Source organism: Salvia miltiorrhiza, chromosome 7, assembly GCF_028751815.1.
Source record: "Salvia miltiorrhiza cultivar Shanhuang (shh) chromosome 7, IMPLAD_Smil_shh, whole genome shotgun sequence".
NCBI lineage: Eukaryota > Viridiplantae > Streptophyta > Magnoliopsida > Lamiales > Lamiaceae > Salvia > Salvia miltiorrhiza.
In genome coordinates, this window is record NC_080393.1 from 32,399,666 (window position 1) to 32,422,776 (window position 23,111).

The 23,111-nt window shown below is 36.4% G+C and overlaps 2 protein-coding genes and 1 long non-coding RNA gene across 5 annotated transcripts; all 3 read left to right on the forward strand.

The window, feature by feature from the left end:
* Positions 1 to 10,012: 10,012 nt before the first annotated feature.
* Positions 10,013 to 11,216, forward strand: LOC130996042 (protein PLANT CADMIUM RESISTANCE 2-like). Of its 2 annotated transcripts, XM_057921547.1 has the most exons (4): positions 10,013 to 10,361; positions 10,445 to 10,516; positions 10,738 to 10,950; positions 11,018 to 11,216. In XM_057921547.1, the coding sequence occupies exons 1-4, from the start codon at positions 10,163 to 10,165 to the stop codon at positions 11,092 to 11,094; spliced, it is 561 nt and encodes a 186-aa protein (XP_057777530.1). In that variant the 5' UTR covers positions 10,013 to 10,162; the 3' UTR covers positions 11,095 to 11,216. The 2 variants fall into 2 exon arrangements, with proteins under 2 accessions (XP_057777530.1, XP_057777529.1); XM_057921546.1 differs by having other exon boundaries at positions 10,091 to 10,361; positions 10,738 to 11,216.
* Positions 11,217 to 17,447: 6,231 nt separating this feature from the next.
* Positions 17,448 to 19,188, forward strand: LOC130996043 (uncharacterized). 2 transcript variants are annotated; one of them, XR_009092371.1, is made up of 3 exons: positions 17,448 to 17,586; positions 18,589 to 18,665; positions 18,975 to 19,188. It is a non-coding gene; the product is annotated as an uncharacterized LOC130996043 (long non-coding RNA). The 2 variants fall into 2 exon arrangements; XR_009092370.1 differs by having other exon boundaries at positions 17,465 to 17,586; positions 18,595 to 18,665.
* A 1,610-nt stretch (positions 19,189 to 20,798) lies between these two features.
* Positions 20,799 to 22,845, forward strand: LOC130994103 (protein FAR1-RELATED SEQUENCE 5-like). Its single transcript, XM_057919138.1, has 2 exons — positions 20,799 to 21,277; positions 21,429 to 22,845. The coding sequence occupies exons 1-2, from the start codon at positions 20,799 to 20,801 to the stop codon at positions 22,843 to 22,845; spliced, it is 1,896 nt and encodes a 631-aa protein (XP_057775121.1).
* The last annotated feature ends 266 nt before the right edge of the window (positions 22,846 to 23,111 follow it).

The window sequence follows — 23,111 nt, forward strand, 5'->3', positions numbered from 1 at the left end:
ACTGGCTCTGCCTCCCAATCTTTATCATTTTAAAAATGATACAAATTTTAATGATGTGGCTGAATATATTGTAAGTCAAACAAAGATCCCTTTTTTTTTATAAATTACATAAGTAAATAAAGAAATTTAAAGAGCACGCAATGGACGACTCGAACTCAGGACCTCAGGTCTCGGAGAACATGAACCCAGAAGCCAGGATCCTACTTTTATTATAAGGTTATGTGGAGAAATTTTACAAAGGGTTAAGTACCAAATTTCCCCTATCGATGGCGTCCCTATTGCGTACAGGACCCTATAGTCAAGGTGAGCACAGTTTACTACCTCAACGTGCAAAATCGAACCAATTTTCCCCTCTTCCCCTACGTTTTAACGGTGCTTAACACCGTTAGATTTTTTTTATTCGCCGTTGCCGACGCTGAAATCCGTCAACATCGTTGCTGACTGTTGAGGCGTCGACGGCAGTGGCACGACACTGCTGTCCGTCCGGCGGAGGGAGAGAAATGGTTGGCGATGGCCATCCAGTCTGTCCGACTGTTGTGGCGTCGACGGCGGTGGCATGAACGCAGTAGTGAGGCGGCGCCGTCATCTGTAAACCGGGCGGCGATGTCTGCCGCTGAGCCATAGAGTGAGAGACGGTTCTGGGTGCGGTGGTTGGCCTCACCGGCCACAGCAGTTGCCGGAATCGAGAGAAGGGTGGAAGAGCTGTCATGGTTTGGGGCTAGGGTTTTCAAAGAGGGAAAAGGGAGATACGATAGTGGCTCTCCATTCGTCGGGGGAGCCGGGCACGCGGCGGCGTTGAGGAAAATCTTATTATAGCCATCTTTCATAAAAACATAAGTTTATAGCCCTAGTTTATAATAGATAAGTTATATAGTCATTTTAAGTTTAAAAGACTATAACACCCTTTGACTTTTTTGTACTCGATGGTGTTATAGAAAATTTCGTTGTCGCCGGTGAAGAAGAAGAAGGAAGCGCCGCCTGAGAGTCATGTGTGTGCGGCCGTGAATCCGGTGGAAGAAGCGGAGCTTCTCCGCCGTAGAATGTGAATCGTTGCCGGAAAACACAACGATAGGGGCCCACCTTAATATATATATATATATTCTAACGGTGTTAACGTTCGTTAAGTGACGGATGAGAAATTTGTTCGATTTTGCCACATTGAGGTAGTAAACAGCGCTTACCTTGACTATAGGGTCCCGTACGCGATAGGGACGCCTTCGATAGGAGGAATTTGGTACTTACCCCTATTACTAAAAATAGAAAGGATTAAAAATTTAGGAAACATACTAAAATGGTAAAATGGGTAAATATTTGGGAACGATGGGAGTTTAATACTCCCTTCGTCCATAAAAAATAGTCAATTTTTGCTATTTTGGGATGTCCACAAAAATTAGTGTCTTTTTATTTATAAAAATTGTCTATCACATGGTGGGTCTCATTCTTCACTTACAATATAATTAATTATCATTATAAACACTACTCCCTCCGTCCACGAAAAAGTGCCCCATTTGGATGCCGGCACGGGTACTAAGAAAGCTGATAAAGTTGTTTTGAGTGGGGTAAAAATTTACAATAGGGGTAGGCCTAATGACATTGATTAGTTTGTTAATATTTTCTTATCTTTTAGTTGTTGAGAGTTTAAATAATCCTACTCTTTATTGAGTTCGATTTTAATGTTAAAGACTAGTATTTAATTTTTATGCCTATTTTAATTCTTGTGTTTTTTTTAACATATTCATTCTTGTTTTTTTTATGCCTATTTTAATGTTAAAGACTATTTAATTTTTATTTTATTGTATAATTGTAGAGAAATCAATTGATTAGTTGGCACTAATATATAAAAATAAAATTAGATTTACTTTAATTTGTCAAAATATAAATATAAAAATTATTATCCACACATATATTATGTGTGGTTTAAAAAAAATTAATAGAGGTGCACACCAAATATAAAAATAAACTTCATTAAATAAAATAAAACTTAAAAAATAATTACCGCCATATAATAAATATTACAAATAAATTTTCTGCTACACATTTTAAATGTCATAACTAATTGAAAGTTTCAAATTGTTTCACCTACACATTTTTCAAAATATGTGTGGGTAAAACATCAATTAAGATTTGCATAAATAATTAATTAAAACCAAAATATAAATGTAGCTAAAAATATTTTCCCACGTTTCTTACATGTCAAGAATAAATAACGTTACAAAATTATTACCCACACATGGATAATTTAGAATTATGCGTGGTTAATAACTTTTATTAATTTGTCACGTTGGCGCAACAAATTTAAAAATAAATTTTATTATACATAAATAAAACTTAAAAATAACCGTAAAATAATAAATGTCACGAAAATATTTTTGCCACACATTTTAAATGTCAATAACTAATGAATTTTTTTTGTGTGAATTACCTACACATTTTGAAATTATGTTTGGTTGATCTACCACACATTATTATGTGTGGGTAATTATGTGTGGGTAAAAACTCAATTTCTTGTAGTGCGGAATTCACACGTGAATTGAAGTTAATTTTCAGAACATATTTATTATTCCATTAAGCTAATCAACAAACACACATAGCCCAAAAGCCATTAAATCGGGATGTAGATACAATTGGAGATAAAATTTGGAGGATTTGTGTGTATTTCTTCTACTTGTTTGAGTTCAGAGAAAGCGTAATTTAATTTTGGGGGAAATGGGATTGATTAGGTGTGGGGGAGTTGGTTTCGTAGTTTTAATTAGTGAGTTAATTGTGTGGGTTAATTGCATAGATTAAATAAAAATGTGGATTTATTAATAACATAAGTTGTAAATAAATTGAAAAGTAAAGAGCATAAATGTACAAAAAGGTAAACAGGGCACTTTTTCGTGGACAAAAAAAGGGGTAAGTAGGGCACTTTTTCGTGGACAAAGGGAGTACTATTTAAGTGAGACTCTTTCTTTGCTTATAATATAATTATTATTTTTATTAAAACTCGTACCGTCCACTTTTAAGACTATTTTTTATGGACGGAGGAAGTATATAGAGCCAAATAAAATTGGAATTGGTTTCATATATTCAGCGAGATCTTAGATAAAATAATAGTAATAGAGGGGACTTCGAAATTATATGCAAATTTTTCATTTGACTTGTAGATAACTTCCTTCCACTTTATTCCACACACAAAGTGTTGTCTCCTTTAGTTATCAAGAAATAGTCTCATATATATCCGTTGAGAATATCCTTGATTCAATCATATGGAGTATTCGTTGGGGCATGATTTTGGTCGTGCAATTCAAGGACTTCTTTTAGTTTGTTTAAACTCTCATAAGGGCATTTTGGTAACTATATTGTGATCAACAACGTACTTTTATGCATTCAACGATATTTTAGAAAATTATAAAGTCCATTGGACGAAATTTCTAAGACCTTGCAGAGTTAGTTTCAACGAACTATTGATTCACCACCTTGTTGCATGAATTCATGGTCGTGAGTTCGAATCTCATATATAGCGAATATTTTATTTTTCACAATTCAGACATCTACATAGAGAATTCAGACGTGTTCTACATATAAGTCATACATTTTAACTAGTTCGCAGTTCATATGTTAAGAAGTGTTTATAATCTAACCCTCCCATATATATATATATATATATATATATATATATATATATATATATAGGCTAAAGTTCAATGAAGAAGGCCTAAATGTTATATATATATATATATATTAGGCTATAATAAAACCCAACATTAAGCTATAAAATAAGACCCAACGTGGACCATTGGATTTGATTAATCCCACGGTCAGATTTCGGTCAGATCTTCACGTCCAATTCAATAGCTAAATAAGTTAGGCTAGGTAATAGGGTAGTTAAGTAATTACATTATTATAATAACTATCTCATCCTTTAATTAAGGTATCACGATCAAATTTGCTAGTGGCATTCCAAAATTAAAAAGCTTTGTTAAACAATAATTCGTACAAAAAAAATCAAAAACAATTCATACCATCAAAGTTGAGGCTAAAATAATTCGTACGATAACCAAAATAATTCATGCGTAAATAAAAAATATTTCGTACGTAACTAAAAAATAATTCATACAAAAACCACAAATAATTCATGCAACACATATAGGGTGAGGCTAAAATAAATAATTCATACATAAATTAAAAAAATTCATACGTAAATAAAAAATAATTCGTACAAATACAAAAAATAATTAGGTTGAGATTTTGTTTTGACAGATTTTTGTTTCCTATTTTAATTGGCGTAAAGATGGGGACAATATTGTTGGAGAGATGAAAGATACATGATTGTTCCAAATAATTCATACATAAATAACACATAATTCATGCAAATATACAATTGTTATGAATATGGTTAATCTCAATCATATCACATCTTAATGCCAATTAAATGAGGCATGGTTTTCGGAAATGTTTAGTTGGCCATTTGGAAAGTTAAAAGGTGATGCCAAATCTACCCTTAGGACGAATTAATGCGTGAATTGATTGCTAAAATAAAATGAATAAGTGGAAATATTTAATACTTGATCCTAGTCGTTAGATCCTACAAGTTCTAGGGTTAATATAAGGTCTTAAGTTATATACTAAGAGGGGTTTGTGGAAACCACCCGCTATATATATATATATATATATATATATATATATATATATATATATAGGAAGAGGTTCAAGAAAGAACCATAAATAAAAAAAGAACGGAGAACCATTTTCAGCCATTCGATCATCAAGATCTACGGTGGATGCATCATCTTGTTGGATGAATATAGAACATGGGTTCGAATCCTGAAGGGAGCATTTAAAAAAAAAAAATAGTGCATTAATTTTAACAGCGAATGCATTAATTTTTACAGTAAATGCATTAGATTTGATGGTTCTCTCGTTCTCACAAATAATGTAGTTCTATCTAGAATATATATATATATATATATATATATATATATATAGGGAGAGGTTCAAGAAAGAACCATAAATAAAAAAAGAACGGAGAACCATTTTCAGCCATTCGATCATCAAGATCTACGGTGGATGCATCATCTTGTTGGATGAATATAGAACCTGGGTTCGAATCCTGAAGGGAGCATTTTTTTATAATTTTTTTAGTGCATTAATTTTAACAGCGAATGCATTAATTTTTACAATGAATGCATTAGATTTGATGGTTCTCCCGTTCTCACAAATAATGTAGTTCTCTCTAGAACCACACCCTATATATATATATATAGGGAAGGGCTACCATGAGAACACCTCTTAAAATAAGAAATAAGAATAATTTTCAATGTATAAATTTTATGTAGGTATGAATTGTGAGATAAATAATTTTTTGCTACCTTTGTAATTCGAACTCAGGACCATGAGTTCATCCAACAGAATTACGAATCAATCGTAGATCTTGATGATCTAAGGACTAAAAATTATTCTTATATCCATATTTTAAAAAGTGTTCTTACCAACTCTTACGATAATTAAGGGGTCATTGTTTTGAAGACTTAATGTTATATACTAGTTCATTCATCTCACTTTAATAGGTTCGTTTTTCTTTTTGAGATGTCCCATTAAAATAGGCTCGTTTTTTATTTTAAATAAATAAAAAAATATTTAATTGGTATGAATCATACTACTTTCCTCTTAAAAAAATAAATTTCTTAATCTCCGTGAGCCTGTTAAAATGGAACGAATGGAGTATTACTCGTCGTGATTTGACATCTAAATAAATGAATAATGTCTTAAACATTTTTTTCCTTAGTCTTTTCAAAAGGAGAAACATTTCTGCTGAATTGAAATTTTATTAAAAAGAAAATAAAAAGCGAAACAACAATCCATGAAAGCACAAAAGAGCAGACTAGGGAACGAGCCTCATTAAAACCTCATCTAAGGAAAACCCAAAAGGAAAAAAATCTTAGAAAGGAAAAAGAGCAGTCCAACAAAGAGAATGGCGGGAGAGCTGAGTTGGAGCTATTTCAAAGGCTCCGGCCTGACCATAACCCCTAAATAGCCCCGGCTCTCGCATGCCAAATAAAAACAAACAACAGAAATCAAGAAGAGCAAAGGAAAAACAAGGTGCAGCCGAAGCCGACCCCCACAGATGCACCAAACGAGCAAAGGTAAGAAGATCAAGGACTTGGTAAAACAAGACACGCGAAAAGCAAGAACACCAATAAGATCTAATCCCACTGCATGCAACTAGGGGCTAGCGCACCAACGCCCTTAAAAAACCACAACATGACACCCCATACACCAAACACCAAAAACGACGACACACCGAGCAACCTAAGCCACCACGCGAGTAAAGAAAGAAGTAAAGAGATCTTCATGCACGAGTGTAACGATCTCATCAATAGGCGAGGTCCAATAACCCTCCATGGTCAAATCTGAAGCAAGATAATCCGCCACTGATTCCCTTCGCGAAAAATATGAGTAATCACCCAAGACTCACAATCTGAAGCAACAGTATATATGCATGAGCAGTGTCGGCTTTATTCTAATATATATATGTTATATGAGAGATAATATAATGCATTAATTTAATAGTTACTCCCTTCGTCCCAATAATCTTGTCTCACTTTCCTTTTTGGTTTGTCCCAATAATCTTGTCACATTCCCTTTTTAGGTAAATTTTAAGGGCTAATTAACTTTTGCTTAAACATGATTTTAATTAAACTCCCCCTCTAAAATCACGTCTACCCATCTACGGCTCTCTCTCTACCACCTCCCCCTTCTCCCTCTCTAAATCCGCTCTACCATTTTCCCTCTGTAAATCTACCGGTGCTGCCGCTCCCTTCCCCTCTGTTCCGCCGGCGCCGCCTCCCAGCTTCCCCATCTGTAAATCCATTGACCTCTTCCCCCTCTGTAACTCAACAGTCACCGCCGCTCCCTTCCCCTCTGTTTCACCGGCGCTGCATCCCTCTTCCCCCTCTGTAAATTCGCTCCCCCTCTATTCCGCCGCCGCCGTCTCCCCCCTTCCCCCTCTGTAAATCCGTCGAGCACAGATCTAAGCCCTAAACTCCCCCTTCTCTTGCCTCTCTCTCTTCTCCACCCTCCATACTCGCGTCGCCCTCCCATCTCCCCCGCTCTCTCACCTCTGCCCTCTCGCCAGCGCCACTCACCTCTGCCCCCTGACACCACCTCCCTCCCTCCTCCCATTTCACTCCTCTGAACCAGCCGCCATCAGCTTCCCTTTGACGAAGCAGCAGCGACGGGCTGCCGTCTTCACCTCTCTCTCCGCCTCCGAGCCCTAAATCCCCAAATCCAAATGCCACCCCTTCGATTCCGGCGATTGTACAGCCATAGGGCTGCCGCTGCGGTGCCTTCTCCCGGTTAGTGAAGACGATGGAAAATTTGTTGGAAGAAATTTAGCTTTTATGTTCTAGATATTTGTTGAAGAAATTTGATTTTTCTGTTATTGGCTTTTCCAGATTTTGTTCTTGGTTAATGAAGATGATAAAAATTTGTTCTTGGTTTTGTGTTCTTGGTTAGCAAAGACGAAAATTTGTTCATGGTTTTGTGTTCTTGTGTTCTTGGTTCACTGTTCTGGATGGAGAGAGGCGGCGATGAGGCTGGGGGCCATGTCGACACCGGGGAAGGAGGCGGCGCAGGTGTGGCTCCGCCTACTGTTGCCGTCGCCGGGGAGATGAGGAAGAAACAAGGATATATTTAATTTCTTCTTAAACATGTGGGACCTTCTAGTTGACAACACTAATTTCACACTTCTTAATCTCCGTGCCCAAAAGAAAGGGGGACAACATTATTGGGACGGAGGGAGTATAACATTCAAGTTAATTGCTTAATATTTTATGATGATTTGTTATATTAATTTATTAAATTTGTGTTATTTTTGTTTCCTTTTCATTTATTCGTTAAGTTCCAACGCTAAGTTTGAGTCAATCATATAATTAAAGTAAGATTATGAACTATATTAATAATAAAATTTAGTTTTTTTTTTCTAGAAAATGAAACAATTTCTTTACAAAATGCATAGGTATAGCTTTTTCTGTGTTTTCAATTTACTTGTTGAATCAATAGAATTAGAACAATTACTTTTTATAGTAAGTGACTAAATTCTAATTCTGAAGACCATAAAAATTTTACTTAAACACAAAAATGAACTATACAGACCGCCCAAAAACATTTAGCTCAAGGGCTACAACCCCCGAATCTAGGGGTGTGCAATCAGTCAATTCGATCGGAAATCGATCCAATCTCCCAAAATCAAATCATCTAAACTTCTAAAAAATATCAACTGATCCAAAACAAAATTTTCCTTCCAACTAATTCGATCCGAACCATACTTAAACTTCGTTTTTTCGATTTGATTTTTGGTTTAACCGAAGTTTGATATAATATTTTATTTTTAAATTTTAGAAACCTATTACCTATCACTAAAATAATCAAAATTTAATAATAAAATAAATTAAATTAACCAACCTCAATTCTAATATTTACCATAAAGCTTGTCGCATGTTCCATCTCTTCCACTATTACTGTCCCACTTACCATTTTGTGGGTTGTCTCATTTTCATGAAAAACAATAATTAACTCTTCAAAAGGTGTATGTCCTACAACTTTTAACCAATTTACACATTTTTATTAATTTATATGTCAAAAAATTATGGGATAATAATAGTTGGACAGAGAAAGTATATCTTAAAACTTACACTCTTCGTCTCATAACAAGTGTCTACATTTTATTTTTGAATTGTCACATAATAAGTGTCTATTTTCTTAAAAAAGTAGGATTCACCATTTTTTTTACCCTTTAATCATTTTCATCGAAATTTTATTCCTCTAATAAAATAAAATAAAAGTGGACTCCACCTAAATTTCAACATCAGAATTATCAAACTTTTACCAATAATACTCCCCCCGTCCATCAAAAATAGTCCCAAAGGTGGACGGCACCGATTTTAATAAAAATAATTATTGTATTGTGAGTGAAAAAATGGTCTCACTTAAATGGTAATAATTAATTGTATTGTGAGTGGAGAAAATGACCCATCATGTGATAGACATTTTCCAAAAATAGAAAGAGACTAATTTTTGTGAACCTCTCAAAATTGTAAAAATAGATTATTTTTTATGGACGGATGGAGTATATGTCATATGAAAATATATCAATAATTAATGCACTGATGTAAATTATCTCTTCATTTGCGAAAAGAAAATGAGAAAGTGTAAATTCCCACGAGCAAGAAAATAACGAGGAGCAGACTCTGAATCAAATATAGTCAGTGCTTGGGCCTGATGCCCTTGCCTAACCATAAAATCCGCAGGACGATTTCCCTCGCAATGGATGTGAGTGAATCGAACCTGCCAGTGTCGAATAAGCTGTCGAATCCACGCAACAGAATGTCGAATACTAGCATGACCGTGATGCCCAACAGACGTGAACAAAGCGAGCGTCGCAACATCCAGCTCAACTCAGATATGAGTAGACAACGTAACAGCTAACTTAAGACCCTCAAGCAACGCAGCAAGCTCAGCCTTAGAAACAGAGGAGTAATGCAAGTAGAAGAGCGCCAGTATGATCACGTACCACTCCTCCATCCGCGCCACGATGCGCTTGTGAGTCATAAGAGCCATCAGTGTTCAACTTCACCTTAGGAGATTCAGGCGGGATCCAACACACAATAGTGTATCGGAAAGACCTCCTGACGAGGGATGCAGGAGGCATGAAGTCGACTGGAGGGGAACATTCTTGCGAATGAGAATCATGTTGATAGCTAGTTTTGTTATGTTTTGCTTCCGTTTGATTTTGTATCGTTTGTCTTCGGAATGTAGTCACTTTTGGACCATATTTTTGTATGGTCCTGTTTTGTCCGGTTCTTGTTTCTTCTTTTGGACTCTATCGGGCGTTGTCACTTATGGGCAACGCTATGTATGAGATATTGGTTGATGGTTAATTGTTATCTACAGATTGGGGGTCTGCCTAACCCCTCACCCTTGGGTGTTTTGTTTAAAAAGAAAATAATTAAAAAAAAAACCGTAAGTGAATAAGAACAAGTAAGCGGGTCCCATCACACATTTTGGACGCGTTGCAGAGCAAAGAATGATCAACGCTGGTGGCTGACTCGTTCAACTCAACTCTCCCACCGCTTATTTATGTTCCAACCATCCCATCTCATCCCCACTCTCTCAATACAACATGTACTCCTCCACCTCAACCGACTATCAGAAATTCTCCGACGTCACCGCCTCTCCGCCGCCTGACTCCGCCACTCCCACCGGGATCCCCGTCAGCTCTTACTCGCCCGACAAGCCCCAGGCGCGACCTCCTCTTCCCCCCAAGCCTCAGGTCCCCTGGTCCACCGGCCTCTGCGATTGCTTTTCCGATTTCCGCAACTGTCAGTTTTCATTCTTCCATCACTCCTCCTAATTCTAATCGAGAGATGATTACTGCTAAATCAATCCTTACTGTGTTAATTAGGTTGCTTGACGTGCTGGTGCCCATGCATTACGTTTGGCCAGATCTCTGAGATTGTCGACAAAGGATCCAGCTGTAAGTATAATTTATATTATGATTTTCTTTTTCCGTTAATAAATTGTTTATCAAAAATATCATAGACTTTTAGGAGCTTATCTGTAAAAATCTACACCATGCGTTGCCTTGACTGCCTGCCACCCAAGTCTTCCTAAAATCCCACTATCATATATTGCTGTAGGGGACCGGTTGATTAAAATTAAAGATAAATTAATAAAGTTGGGATGATGATGATGCAGCTTGTGCGCAGAATGGAGCACTGTACACATTGATAGCATGCGTGACGGGATGCCCTTGCTTCTATTCGTGTTTCTACCGCTCCAAAATGAGGCAGCAATACTCTCTCCACGAATCTCCCTGCGGCGACTGCTTGCTTCACTGCTGCTGTGAATCTTGTGCTCTCTGTCAAGAGTATCGCGAGCTCAAGAATCGTGGATTCGACATGTCCATCGGTATCCCTCTCTTCCTTTTACTTGCAATTTCCCAATGCAGAAAAATAACACCATGTGGTTGTTGCAGGATGGCATGGAAATGTCGAGAGACAGAATCGCGGGATAGCCATGGCTCCAACCGTTCAAGGAGGAATGACCAGATAATTTCATGTACTCAATGTGTTTCTTAAAGCTTATCAATCTATATGTAATGCTACTTTCACTTCATCCAAATCTTGTATGTTTAATTTATGTATTCTACACCAATAATTCAACTTTATGCTTCCTGTAAGTTGTATCAACTAATGCCGATGTTGTACATAATTTCTCTTTGTTTCTTTTTCGATTCAATTACTAGCTAGTGGCACCGATAGAAAAATATTGTTATCATGGTTAATATTATAATATGAAAGTTAAGGGTAAAGATGAGTTTTTTTTTTTTTTTAATGTCAATAATTCATTCAACATGAGTAACTCAAATTTAAACATACACGGAAGGAAGCACAAAAACAATTAATATCAATGAACAACTAAGAGATGTTAAGAGGAAAAGTAACTAATGGGATCCGAAAATCAAAAATGAAATTATACATAAAAATTACAAGGAAATGAGGCGAACCACCTTTAAGTACAAATAATAATATAGAGTGGATTTTTAAAATGGCCACTTTCATATTGTAAAATTAAAAATTGTCCACTAAGATAAAAATATTAAAAAATAGCCACTGTTACCAAAATACCCTTCCACATTAAAAATTAAAAAAATGTCCACTTTACATCACCCCTTTAAAAAATCCCGTAATTCACAACCAGTGTGAATTCACAACCAAAATTTATGGTTGTGAATTCGACTGGTTGTGAATTCTCAATTCACAACCAGTGTGAATTCACAACCAAAAATTTTTGGTTGTGAATTCACACTGGTTGTGAATTGAGAATTCACAACCAGTCGAATTCACAACCATAATTTTTTGTTTGTGGATTCACAACTAGTCGAATTCACAGCCAAAATTTAATTTACAACCAGTCGAATTCACAACCATAACAAGAATTTTTTGATTGGGAATTCACAACCAATAAAATTCACAATCATAATTTAATTCACAACTAGAATTTATTTTGGTTGTGAATTCAAGTAGTTGTGAATTTGAGTTTTTAAAGTTTGAATTCACAACTAAAACTAGAATTTATTTTGATTGTGAATTCGAGTTTTAGTTGTGAATTAATAGATCTGGTTGTGAATTCAAGAATATTAAGTCGTGAATTATCGAGCTGGTTGTGAATTTAAAGATATGAATGAATGTGAATTCATGAACAAAATTAATTAATAGATATGGTAAAATCAACAACCAGATTTATTTTATTTTCTTCATTCTTCATATCAACTTGGAGCTTGAATCGATCAAATTTGAGAATTTAAATCGAAAATCCCCAATTCAATTCAAACCACATTTTATTAATTCTGGATAGTTCTTTTTGTAAGATGTAAAATATATATCACGTTATGAATTGACTAAACATTACAATGAATTCTAATAAGTCGAAGAATAATTAATAATCAAGTTAGTACAAATCAAATCATTAATTATTCAAATAAAATTGAAATACAGTTCACAAACTCTGAAATATTTCAATGTTTCCAGAATCTAGAGAACACAGACGGAAGAAAAAAAAAGAAAAGAAGAAGAAGGTAGCTCAAACATGTACAACAATCTCTGTTTCGTCGACTCCTTGACTCAAAACTTTAACATGCTAATTTAGTCAAACCTTCCACTCGTTGAATCCAACGTTAAAAAATTAGAAAGAAACGCAGAGAGAGATCTGTCGAGAGAGAGAGATCTGTCTGAATCTGGATGGCCGGCGGATCTGACTTCTCTTCGCCGGACTTGAGGGGATTTGCCTGAATCTGGATGGCCGGCGGATCTGCCTGAAACTTGAGGAGATCGACTTGTCTCCTGCAAAACTGTGCGGCGCTGCCTATGTGCGTCGCGGTGGTGGTGGCTGCCGCGGCGTCGATGTTACGCCGGAGAAATTGGGGGAAGAAGTACGCCGCGTGGAGCAGGTAGGTGGCGGAGGAAGGGAGAGGTGGCAGCGGCGCCACCAGTGAAGGTGAAGAGAGAGGGAGAGAGAGAGAGTAACGTGAATTGTGGTGGTGAATTGAATCCGATAGAGAGAGAGAGAGAGGAGAGAGGGGTAGAAGTGACTGGCCATTTTTTACAATTTTTAAGTTGGGGGTAATTTTGTCTTTACACTAAAAAACTGGCCATTTTTTAATTTTTTAATTTCATAGGCTAAAATTTAATTTTACAATATCAAAATGGCCACTTTTATATATTTACTCTAATAATATCATCGACAATTCTACCAATATTTAAATACGTACCCGTTATTAAAGATTTAATTATTCCTTCCTTTCCAAGCCTTCCAAAATAACATGTCAAATGAAATTGAACATTATTTTTGAACTTTTATTCTTACTCAAGTTGACCAACTCATAAAAGAGATCCAATAAAAAGGTTGAAGAGAGAAAGAGAATTAAACCAATACCTCATTGTTGACACGTAAAGTCCCTATTATTTGAATGTCACTTAAGTGATAAAAAATAATAAATAAAAAAATATTCCCTCCGTCCCAAATTTTTTTTTGGACGTTTCATTTATAATGTTTCAACTCAAAAAAGAAAATAATTTACTTTTTCTATTCTCTCTATCTCTCTTCTCATTTATTTTACTTATCTCTTACTTTTCACTACTCTCTCTATCTGTCTTCTCATTTACTTTATTTATCTCTTACTCTTTCACTACTCTCTCTATATCTCTTCTCATATATTTTATCTCTCTTTACTTTATCTACATTTTTTTAATTTTTGTGCACCATTTACTTTATGATTTAATGCTATGTTTAAAGGAATATATGTGAATTAGAGCACATTCTAGCATGTTTTAAAGTACTAATTAGTAATTATTACTTACATTTTAGTAATATACATATATTTCTTCATAATTCATGTTAAAATGCTCGAAAATCATCTGTCCGCCTGGACAAGTGTCCCTGAATTGTGTCCGGCCGTGTGTCATTACAGATTATGTAATACACGATCGGACACATTTTCTCGGACACGTTGTCGGGCAGACAAATGTTTTTCGAGCATTTTAACATGTTATATGTTGTATTTTTATATTTCATTCGCTTTACATTATATATTTATTTATTTATCATTTTTTGTGTAGATGAATGAATATGAGAGATACTTTACAGTTAATTATGGAGGTTGGTGAGTTCCAAAATAATTCTCACGATGAAAGCTAGATAATCGTAGATAAAACAGCAAAATAGTAGAGATTTCATTGATGGAGAAGAGTTCCTAAATACAAGTCGAGAGTAAGTATCCCCTTATTCCATGTACAAATGCCCTATTTATAGAATAAGAATAAACCTAAGGCCTTTGGGCCTTTCTAAGCCCCTAAAGCCCATTAGCCCAAACCCTCTTATACTATAGCCTGGAGTCGCACCATCAGGGCTGGATTCTCACGATGAAAGCTAGATAATCATAGATAAAACAGTAAAATAGTAGAGATTTCATTGATGGAGAAGAGTTCCTAAATACAAGTCGAGAGTAAGTATCCCCTTATTCCATGTACAAATGCCCTATTTATAGAATAAGAATAAACCTAAGGCCTTTGGGCCCTTCTAAGCCCATTAGCCCAAACCCTCTTATACTATAGCCTGGAGTCGCGCCATCAGGGCTGGCATAGGTCAGAGCTGGAAGTCGGAGCTGAACTTTGCCAAGCCGAGAGTCGAGTCGATCCCGTACCAAATATCAGAAATACCCATAATAACAATAGTTATAATAATGATCATAAATAGAAATATTCCCGGTATGTAGTGCACAGCGCTGATGCATATTTTACTCCTCATCAGCTACTCCCCCCCAGTCCGATTGAACCGAGTTTTCATCGTGTTTAACTGGTGAAGTGTTGTGTAGAGTCAGCGCTGTGCTACTCTCCCAAATAGAGTTCAAGTATTACAGCCTTGCTAATCGTCAGCACCAAAAATATTCCAACACCTTCATCCTGCGCATAAATGTAAGGCTGGTAGTCCCTATTATACCAAACAGCCCCAGGCCTGGCTGTTAAGTGCCCTCTTGTATTGGAAATTCCTGTGAATAAAAGCGAGATTGTTGCGTCTCATCCTCTCAAAGAAACCCAGAAATAGTTAAGGACTAGCGAGCCTAGATACATGACCAGCTTCATGCCTTCATTCCCGCAAAGCTGGGCGACCACGCAATTTTTGTTAACGAGCTAGTGTTGAAATACCAACCTAGATAACCCTTGCAAAGCAAAGTAAGACACGATTAGTCAAAAAACTGACCATAGTTGATCCCAAAATCAATAGAATTAGTCTCAAATTGAAGCAAAATAGTCATCTTGACATGAACCAATTCCAGCAAAATTAGTCTCAAATGATCAAAGCATTGAGTGAACTTCATTAACTCATATAATTATTCCCCAATCATCTCAACTTACCACTCTTCTTTTAAGCAAACATTTATCATTAAGTACGTGAAATTTTCAAAGTGATTAGAGGACAATATATATATTCCAGCCAATTTAATAACAACTAGCATAATCTATCCCCAAAATGATAGGTTCATCTAAACCCTTTAGCCAAAATCAAAGAGAGATAACAACAGCGTAAATGAAGCTGACTGGATAGGCTAACAGAGTTGAAAGTGCCAAAGCTCAACTAAACCAAAGATATCACATCATCGGCTCACATATGCATATGGACCCAAGTTAACTCCACAAAATCAAATCTCAAATGAGTAGACTTTTAAGTGATAATATAATCAAACATCTCCAAATTCACAAGCAATAGAAAATCAAGACCAGAAAATACCATGCCAACAAATAGATAGATGAATCAATCTAATGCAGGAAATTCGACAAAGTAAAAAAAGGGATAGCTAACTTAGCTTTTATTCATGGCGATGTTCGTCTTTGATTTAAGTCTTTGCCGACCATGTCTGATGTTACATTTTGGAAGCCTTTTCCCAAAAATCTCTTTGTATAATGATTAGCAATCAGTCCATGAAGGTAGAACGGTACAATGGCATGCATAGCTGTCATATGACTAGGCGTTTGTAGCATTGTCTCCTATAAATAGCCGTTATGCATTTTCAAATTTGTTTCCCTTCACAGGGGTGACATATTTTGAGCCCTGCAGCCTTGTAACTTATCCAAGATTAAGTATTATAAGTTTGCAAAACAATTAAAGACAAAAAATTTTAGCCCTGCCAATATACTTAGAATAACAACAATAATAAGAAGAAGAAAGAAACTCCCTTTTAAACGCCCTTATTGAGTTGATATTTGATTGTTATCTTCGTGCCTACGGCCAACGACTCCCTTTGTTTTTGAGTTTTTCCTCTAATAGCTCGCGGCTGAGGCAACTTTTAAAACTTAATGCCCGCGCTAAGCCAGCATTGGGATCCGGACTTAGGCAGCTTCTCAAACTTAATGCTCTTAATGCCCGCACTAAGGCAGCTCTGGGAGCTCGCGCTGAGGCGACTTCTAAATCCTAAGTGCTCGCGCTACTACCAGCATTGGAATCCAGTGTAGGCAACTGCCCGCGCTAAGCCAGCTCTGGGAGCTCGGACTTAGGCGACATCTAAAAATTTAACCCTTCTGATGCCGCGCTAAGGCAGCTCTGGGAGCTCGCGCTACTACCAGCATTGGAATCCGGTGTAGGCAGCTGCCCGCGCTAAGCCAGCTCTGGGAGCTCGAACTTAGGCGACATCTAAAAAGTTTAACCATATTTCCTTAGATTTTGAATTTTTTATTCCTAAAAAATAGGATATGAGAGGTGACGACGGGGGTATACACCCCCCCTCCAGTGTCATGCGCGTACTTTAAAAGTCAAGCACGATTGTTGAAGACCCGATAAATAAACCATAAGAGGCCCGATAAATAAATCACGAGTATGATCAATTCTACGATCACTCTTGATAATAAGATCAATAATCTTCCTTCACACCACAATTGTTCAAGATATCGTTGTTTAGAAACATATTCCAAAAGGTATGTTGCCCCCAAACCCAGGTATTCACCTGTAATACCCCGAACCTTTTTAATTTATTTATAATTTAATTACAATATATTAGAGATGTTTATGTTTAAATTAAATATTTTATGACGTTATTAAAACTAACGGATTTGATTTTAAAATGTTGTACAGGTTGTCCGACTTAGAGCGAGGATCCGCCCTAGCAAAATTAAAATTTACTTATAAATAAATCTTAAAGAGTAAGATTAGTAAAATAAAAAAAAAAAAAACATGAAAACTCTAGAATATGTTAGATATTAATATGTAAATTGTTTATAAAAAAATATAAGTAAATGGAATATTCTAGAATTGATTTAATAATTAATATCTAAGATTTTTCTTAAACAATAATAAATAATTTAAATATCTAGATTATTTTAATTGTAATAGTTACATATAAATACAAAAGGGAATTAAACATTCTTACTAAAAAAAGAAAAGATTGCAGAAAACTATCTCTCTCTTCTCTCGCTCGCTCACCTCCATCTTCTCTGTGTTCACCACTTTTCTTTCATCCCTCTCTTCGTCTTCAAATCCCAGCAGCATACTAAGGTAATTTCTCCTAATTCTTGTTTCTTCGATTTTGCTTGTTGAATTTGAAAGGGTTTTGCACTTCTCTTCCATTCTTGTTCTTCTTAATCGATGGCTAAAGGTCTTGAGTAGATATTGGTGGGATGGAGTCTGTTGTGTGTGAGTGAGGAGGAGGGATTACCGGAACAGTAGTTCCGGCGGCGTGGTGGCTGCCGGCATGTCTTTTGCTGTGTTTTTTTATTTCCCCTGTTTTTGACAGCAGCAGGATCGTACCTTGCTGACCGTTTTTCATCGGTTTTATTTCATCAAACCCCATCAATATAGGTACCATTAGAAAGCTATCGTCGTTGGCTTTCCAACGGTACCTTCGGATTGTCAATCCGACACCGGACGACGGAGTTATGAGCCAATCAAGTCACGGTGTCGGGTCTGTGCGCGAAGGTTTCCGCGCGAGTTTGAGTCAACCTTCCGGCGTCAAATCGATGCCGTGAGGGAGAATAAGTTTAGGGGTTTTGTAGCTCATGTCGTAGACGTTCTAACCATAGGTTTTCTTCTTGAAATCTAAGGTCGAATTGGCCGGAATAGACATCGAGATGTAGCTCCATATGTGTTGAATATGAGTTTTAATATGTTATGCTTATTTTAATTTTTGGGAATTTGAATTAGATTTTGATGATTGTTTCACCTTGAACACATAAATAGATAATCAAGACATTTGCTTTTAATATTATTAGCCAAGAATTGAAATAAATTATAAGGATTATGGTGATCTAAACTTAGTATATTATATAATTAAATTATATGATTATAATGAAGTTAGATTAGTATAATTTATACTAGTAATTGAAACTATGGATTTATAATTTGTAGATTCATAAAATTTTCAAATATGGTCTTCAGCTTCAAGTGTATTGTAGAATTTTCAAGAATATATTCAAGAGAGATTAAAAATATTGTTTAAAGAAATGGGAGCTTATTCAAGAATAAATGCTTGTAATGAAACTAAGTTTAAAGTGTTTCAAGTGCTAGGAGCGGCGCATCCAAGGCTCGAGGAGGACAACCGAAGCAAGCTTGAAGAGGTTTGAATTCAATCACTTAAGGTGGGGTTTACTTTTATCTGTAAGCGTAGTTGTTACATGGTTATAATCATTGTTGTGTTGTGCGTCATTCATATGAACTAATGGGACCCACAAGGGGTCGGATCCACAAGGGATCAAAGAGCTGAACGGCCCACAAGGGGTTAGGTCCACAAGGGACCGAGACTAGTCTCACAAGATGTCAGCTAAGTGAAAAATTATAAGAGTTCAACATGTTATGATTCATTACACAATTGGTTATAACTGCTTGCAGTGTTTACCCCACTGAGTGTGCTTGCACACTCATACCCTATTATTTATGATTCTTTTCAGGTTAAGGAGTTGACGGCAAGACGGCAGACATGGAGCTCCACATTCTCCCGTTCTATTATATGATGAAGTATTATATGTTGCTGTTTTTGGTAAATATATCTTGCTACTAACCAACTTAGCCTCTTCCAATTTTGGTGGGTCGAGACTTTATATATATTGGTTTATGATCATGCATTTTGATGACGGCTGTGACCGAATATATATATTTTGTTTACCGTATGTGTAGTTACGAGCTGTGCTCGAACACGTTAATTATACTATTAAATTTGATGGTTATATTTTGTATGTACTCCACCTTTTTATATATATAAATATGATGCTTAAATATAGTTATTATTGAATGTTGTTTATATAACTTACAGCTTCCGTTGCCTTTGAAATATATATATATATATATATATATATATATAGGGGGAAGTTCTATGAAAACACAAAATTAAATAGAGAATAGAGACATGATCTTATTCATTGATTTCGTGAGATCGGATGGATGAGATTCACTACCATATCTAATGTTGATATACAACAAACGAAGGGTGTTATATCTATCCAAGGATATGTTTGTACTTTTAGGAGATATTATAACCGAAAGCACATTTAATAGTCTAAATCAAAGCATATTATAAATGGAAAACTCGGACCTCATGTATGTTACATATTAGAAACACAATATCTCATATCATTCTTACTTATGTAATTCATTAGCTTAGCCCATTTTTTTCTAAAAGTCGCCATTGATCAGCACAACTGGAGAAAGGAGTTTAAATATATGGATGTGCAAGGTATGAATTTTTTTATTAAATTTTATCAGGTTTGTATAAGTTTTTAATTCTCCACTCAACACCCAAATCATCATTTTGTTTTCTCAACTAAGGTTATGAGGCTTCATAGATTCTGCTATAGCAAATCACTTTTACAACATCTTAATTTAGATTCTGCTATAGTAAATCATTTTTACAACATCTTATTTTCTAAGAGCAAGAAGATTTTGAACACTATAGATGATCAGGTGCAATTAGTAACAATATAGTTTGGCAAAAGATCTTTTAAGGCCAGAATGAGTTCCTCTCAAAGAATCCGTGTGCAATATAAGTATAGATAATTTCGTTGAACATCACAGCACCAAAGATTATAACTAAGGCTTTAAAGATGAAATAGATAATTTCGTTGAACATCACAGCACCAAAGATTATAACTAAGGCTTTGAAGATGAATTAGATTATGTTCGTTTAGTATGTTCATTTAACTTCATGATCCATTCATTATATTTGTTGCCATGGAAGCCCTTCTTGATAATCTTATATATTAAACAGATTGTAATACTTGTTCATATACTTGTTACCTGAAAACGCACCACTATGCTCAATATACTTGTTACCTGAAAATGCACTACTATGTTCAATGAACACAAATACGCACATCAATAAACACAAATACGCACATGCCTCAGTACGATGAACATGTTATTATTACCTTGAAAAAATGATTGCCGATTCAATATCTAAAATATAAACAGTGACGTCATATCTGAGCACTACAGGCAGGGAGCTGTGCTTTCCTCAATGTCCGGATTCAATCAAACCTTACCATGGGCAAAAATTTGATACTTTACCACAAGCTGAAGAATTTTACAGGAAATATGCTACAGCGTGTGGTTTCGAGACTCGATTGAGCGCTATACATAGAGCAAGCGATGGAACAATTACGTCCCGATATATTGTGTGTAGGAGGCAGGGTGTGTGGCAAAAGGCGAAGGGATATATTATGCAAGCAAATGAGTCTAAGGCAAAGAAGCGGAAAACTACATCTTGCAAAATCGCTTGCATGGCAAGGGCAGTGTTCAAACTTTCAACGGGAGGCCGGTACAAGATCACTAAATTCAACGAGGGCCACACGCACTCCATGGTTCCAGTCGATACACGGAATTTGATGCACAGTAACAGGAATGTCGACGAATTCCAACAAAGGCTTATCATATCCGGTATCAAGGCTAACATTGGCCCAATGCGTACCTTTCGTTTGGCCAAAGAGATTCTAGGTAGTTATGACGATGTCGGATGCACTGGCAACGACTTTAAGAACTTTGCGAGAGACTTGAAGGTGCATTCTAAGGGATCCGATGCCCACATGTTGTTGGAGTCTTTTTCCAACAAACAGGAGCTAGGAAACGGATTTAAATTCTTTCACCATGTAGATGAAGACAATAAATTGTGTCGACTAATTTGGGTGGATGAGATGTCTGTTAAGAACTACAAGTTTTTTGGCGACGCAGTGTCGTTTGATGCTACATACTGCACCAATAGGTATACATGCGTTTGATGCTACTTAATCAATACTTCAATTGTTTATCATACGATGCTAAATAGTCACGTTCGTAGTCTTCATTCAATGGAAGAATTGCTGAATAACTATTTCTGAACTTAATATGACATGTTTGTTGTAATTCTGCTGCAGATACAAGATGATTTTCACTCCTTTTACCGGTAGAGACAACCACGGGAAGTGCATCTCTTTCGGTGCAGGATTAATCTCTCACGAAAACATGGAGTCGTATGCATGGGTGTTGGATAGGTTTGTTGATATAATGGGCCATGCACCTCGTTTATTCATTACCGATCAAGATCCAGGACTCAAGAAAGCCGTCGCCTCTTCTTGGAAAGAAACCCGTCACAGGTTTTGCATGTGGCACATAAATACGAAAGTTGCCGAGAAGTTACCTCAAAAGTTGAGAGAGGATGCGGATTTTAGGGGTATGTATGATGGACTGGTTTGGAATGAGAACATCGATCCAACAGTGTTTGAAGAAAATTGGAATAACATGATTGAGGAATATGACCTTGCCTCGAGCAGATGGTTCTCCGACATGTACGAAGATCGTGCAAAGTGGATCCCGGCATTTTTTAGAGATGTACCTATGAGTGGCTTTTTCCGAACCACATCGATGTCTGAAAGCGAGAATAGTTATTTCAAACGCTTTATCCAAAAGAACTCCGATCTTGTGGTATTGTATACTAACTTCTGCAGTGGTCTTGATTCACAAAGATATAATTACAAGCAGGCGACACATGCCGACGAGACACGTTCTCCCATGATGAAGACAAATCTACCCATTGAATGTAATGCAGCGGCTGTATACACAAATGCGATGTTCAAGGAGGTTCAGGAGCAGATAGACTGTTCAAGCAGAGCTTGTGCAATGCGGAAGATGTTTTCCGATGGCGACGACATCATTTATGAGATTGAGGACAAACTAGATGGTCTCTTTACTGTGTGCCGTTTACACCCACATGACGACGTCGTATGTAGCTGCAAATTGTTCACCCGGAAAGGTATCCCTTGCATGCATATGTTTCTTGTGTTTAGGAATATGAATCTCGACACTATTCCCCATAAGTACGTTGCGGCGAGATGGTGCAAGTATAGCATCTTGTGTCCAAATGATTCAACAGATCAAGTGCAAAATTATGACAAGCATTCCAAATCTAATTTGGAGCTTCGCATATTCAAGATTGCGAGTGAATCCATTGGATACGTTAGGGGCAATGAAGAGTTGTGTAACCAATTATATGAGAATCTCATTGAAGTTAGGGACAAGTTTGCCAAGCTCGGAACTCCGGAGAACTCATCCTTGTCGAAGAACAGGATTTTCGATGAGTTTTATGGATCGTCTCCAACCGAAACTCCATCTGTTCTGCCACCAGATGTCGCTAAGACTAAAGGGAGTGGTGCTGGTGGACGTAGAAAATCGAAAAAAGAAAAGGCAATGCTGCTTGCACAGAAACCCAAGCGGCTTTGCAGGAAATGTAAGACAAGGGGCCATCATGATTCAAGAAACTGCCCCACAAAGGATGACGCAGATCTTAGTTCCTAGTTGATGAATTTCATATTTTTGAGATAATAATGTGGACTTCAAACTATTATATGTGTCGAACTGGTATGGTCTGCAATTTATAAGTCTTGAAATAGTGGTGATTATTTCCGATCGATGATTGTCATAGTGTTTGTGGTGATTATTTCATTTTGGAAGTTTGTCATAGTTCTTGTGGCGATTATCTGCGTTTGATCATTTCTTCGAATTCATGTAGCGAGTATTTGCGTTACTTTTTTTTTGAATAAATAGCAGTTGAATCTTAAAGT